Raw genomic sequence first — 1,925 nt, 5'->3', positions numbered from 1 at the left:
CAACCATTTTTGTTATTTGAGCATATCAGTGATAATACATTGCTATCGACAACCTTGAGCTCCAATCTAGCTTTCTTGGAGCAGATTTTGAAAACCTATCTATTTAGTGTTGACTTCATGAGCAATGGCATTTAATCCTTATCCTTCAAAATAGCAAAGAGCTATTTTTTATCATAGCTTAAAATATTATATGTAACTTAGTCAAAGGCCTACCTAGCCTTATGCCTAAATTTTATATTAATTAGTTATGTCTAGAAGCTATAAATACATTTGTTGTAATGGTGACACAATATTTTAATATGTCCAACTTAGTATTTGAGTACACTCTTCAAATTGTAGGGTTTCTTTCTTTGATCCTTTAAGGGAGAATCCACATAATAAATATGATGATGCAGAGAGTTGTTTCCTTTGATTATAAATGAAATCTTTAATTTTGTTATCCCTCGTATATTTTTTCTCCTATGATTATTAATGTCATCTTCGTTCCTCTATCCCCTCCATAGTTCAAACTAAAGATTGTTTTGTTTGGCTTAACACACGCTCATTGGTTCGTATTGTGTAGAGGGGTTGCTGTTTTTGTTTCTTTTTTCTAACTCATTTGTGTGGATGATTTAAGATGATATTAGTTGCTCTGAAACTCTCTGATGTCATCTACTCTCCTTCTTGTGTTAAATAGCCAGGAATTCAACCTTCTATTATCATTTCTCCTCCACTCAAGTGGATGATTAGAATACTAATCTTACTTATCTTGGTAACATCTTTTGATGATTGAACTATGGAAAGACAGACTTGTAATTTTGTCTCTTTTTACAATATGAATTTTTCTATAGTGATGTTAGAACATAGTTACTTTTATCAATTTCTCTTGTCATCCTCATCTCTTGGATTAATCTATTTTTCTGTCTTTACATCTTCATACTGCCGCACTTGTATTTTGTTTTAATTTTTATTGTCGTCAAATGTATTGATAAGTTCTGTATACAATATTTTATTCCCTCAACTATGACATTGCTGATCAATGATTATTTGTTGGTTATAGGCTCAATTTTCACAAATACGTCCAGCAGTAATGCAAACTTCAATTGCCCCACACGTTCCATTATATCCGCCTGACACTCCTAGGTTGCGGCAGCTACCTTTCTATGGTCTACCACCGCCTGCACTTGTTCCTCAGGCAAGGAAAATTTTTTAACTACTGATTTTATAGTTATAGAATCTGATTTTTAAATGATTGAAGGGAAAAACTTTTACGATGAAATGTTAATTTGAAATCTTGAATATTTTTGATCTGCCCAATTGTGATCAAGAATTTGGAAGGCATTCCTCTGCTATCGTTATTCTTAACATGTGTTTTTTTTTTGTTTTCATTGCTTTTCGAAATCATGGAAAAGGACATAATAAAATTTTTCCATTTCTTTTGGTCATTATATGTATAACTAAACAATTTCCTCTTAGCCACTGTCTTTGTTAAAAAGTTACGATCTTAATCTAAATGTTTCCATTTTAGGCATTTTTAAACATGATTTATCATATTGAGACTAAATGCGCTCGTTAATCTTAATCTAACCCTTGACATTTGCTGCGCTTTGTTTGCTCTTGTATGTGGATGCATATTTTTGCCAATATATAAAAAAATTAATTATTGGGCATGTGCCAAAATATAAGTTAATTAAATACCATTTTTCATCTTCTGCTTGACTATTAAATCCCAATTCATAATTCTTTGTGAAATAGTTTGCATACAAATCTAGAGAATAAATATATGAGTTTATGATTGATTTGGTGGTGAATATAATGTGGTTCGTGAATATAATGCAGTTCTGCATTACATAATCTTTTGCAAAGATTTTTATATAATTAATGATTTTATACATCGAAACTGTGTTTCTTCCAACTGTTTAAAATAAATGATTTACATTACTATT

At 30.7% G+C, this 1,925-nt stretch overlaps 1 protein-coding gene across 1 annotated transcript; it reads left to right on the top strand.

Moving 5' to 3' along the window:
* Positions 1-1,040: 1,040 nt before the first annotated feature.
* LOC141818191 (polyadenylate-binding protein 2-like) lies at positions 1,041-1,686 on the top strand (the record flags this gene model as incomplete). Its single annotated transcript, XM_074705739.1, is given in 1 exon segment — positions 1,041-1,686. A coding segment is annotated over 1 exon segment (152 nt), but the record flags the coding sequence as incomplete, so codon positions are not given.
* Between the last annotated feature and the right edge of the window lie 239 nt (positions 1,687-1,925).

This window comes from Curcuma longa, unplaced genomic scaffold (genome assembly GCF_044706935.1).
Source record: "Curcuma longa cultivar G26 ecotype Majalengka, Jawa Barat unplaced genomic scaffold, ITB_CL_G26_1.1 contig_23748, whole genome shotgun sequence".
NCBI classification, from domain to species: domain Eukaryota; kingdom Viridiplantae; phylum Streptophyta; class Magnoliopsida; order Zingiberales; family Zingiberaceae; genus Curcuma; species Curcuma longa.
Note: the sequence above shows the minus strand (reverse complement) of the source record. Positions and strands in the feature narration are given on the sequence as shown.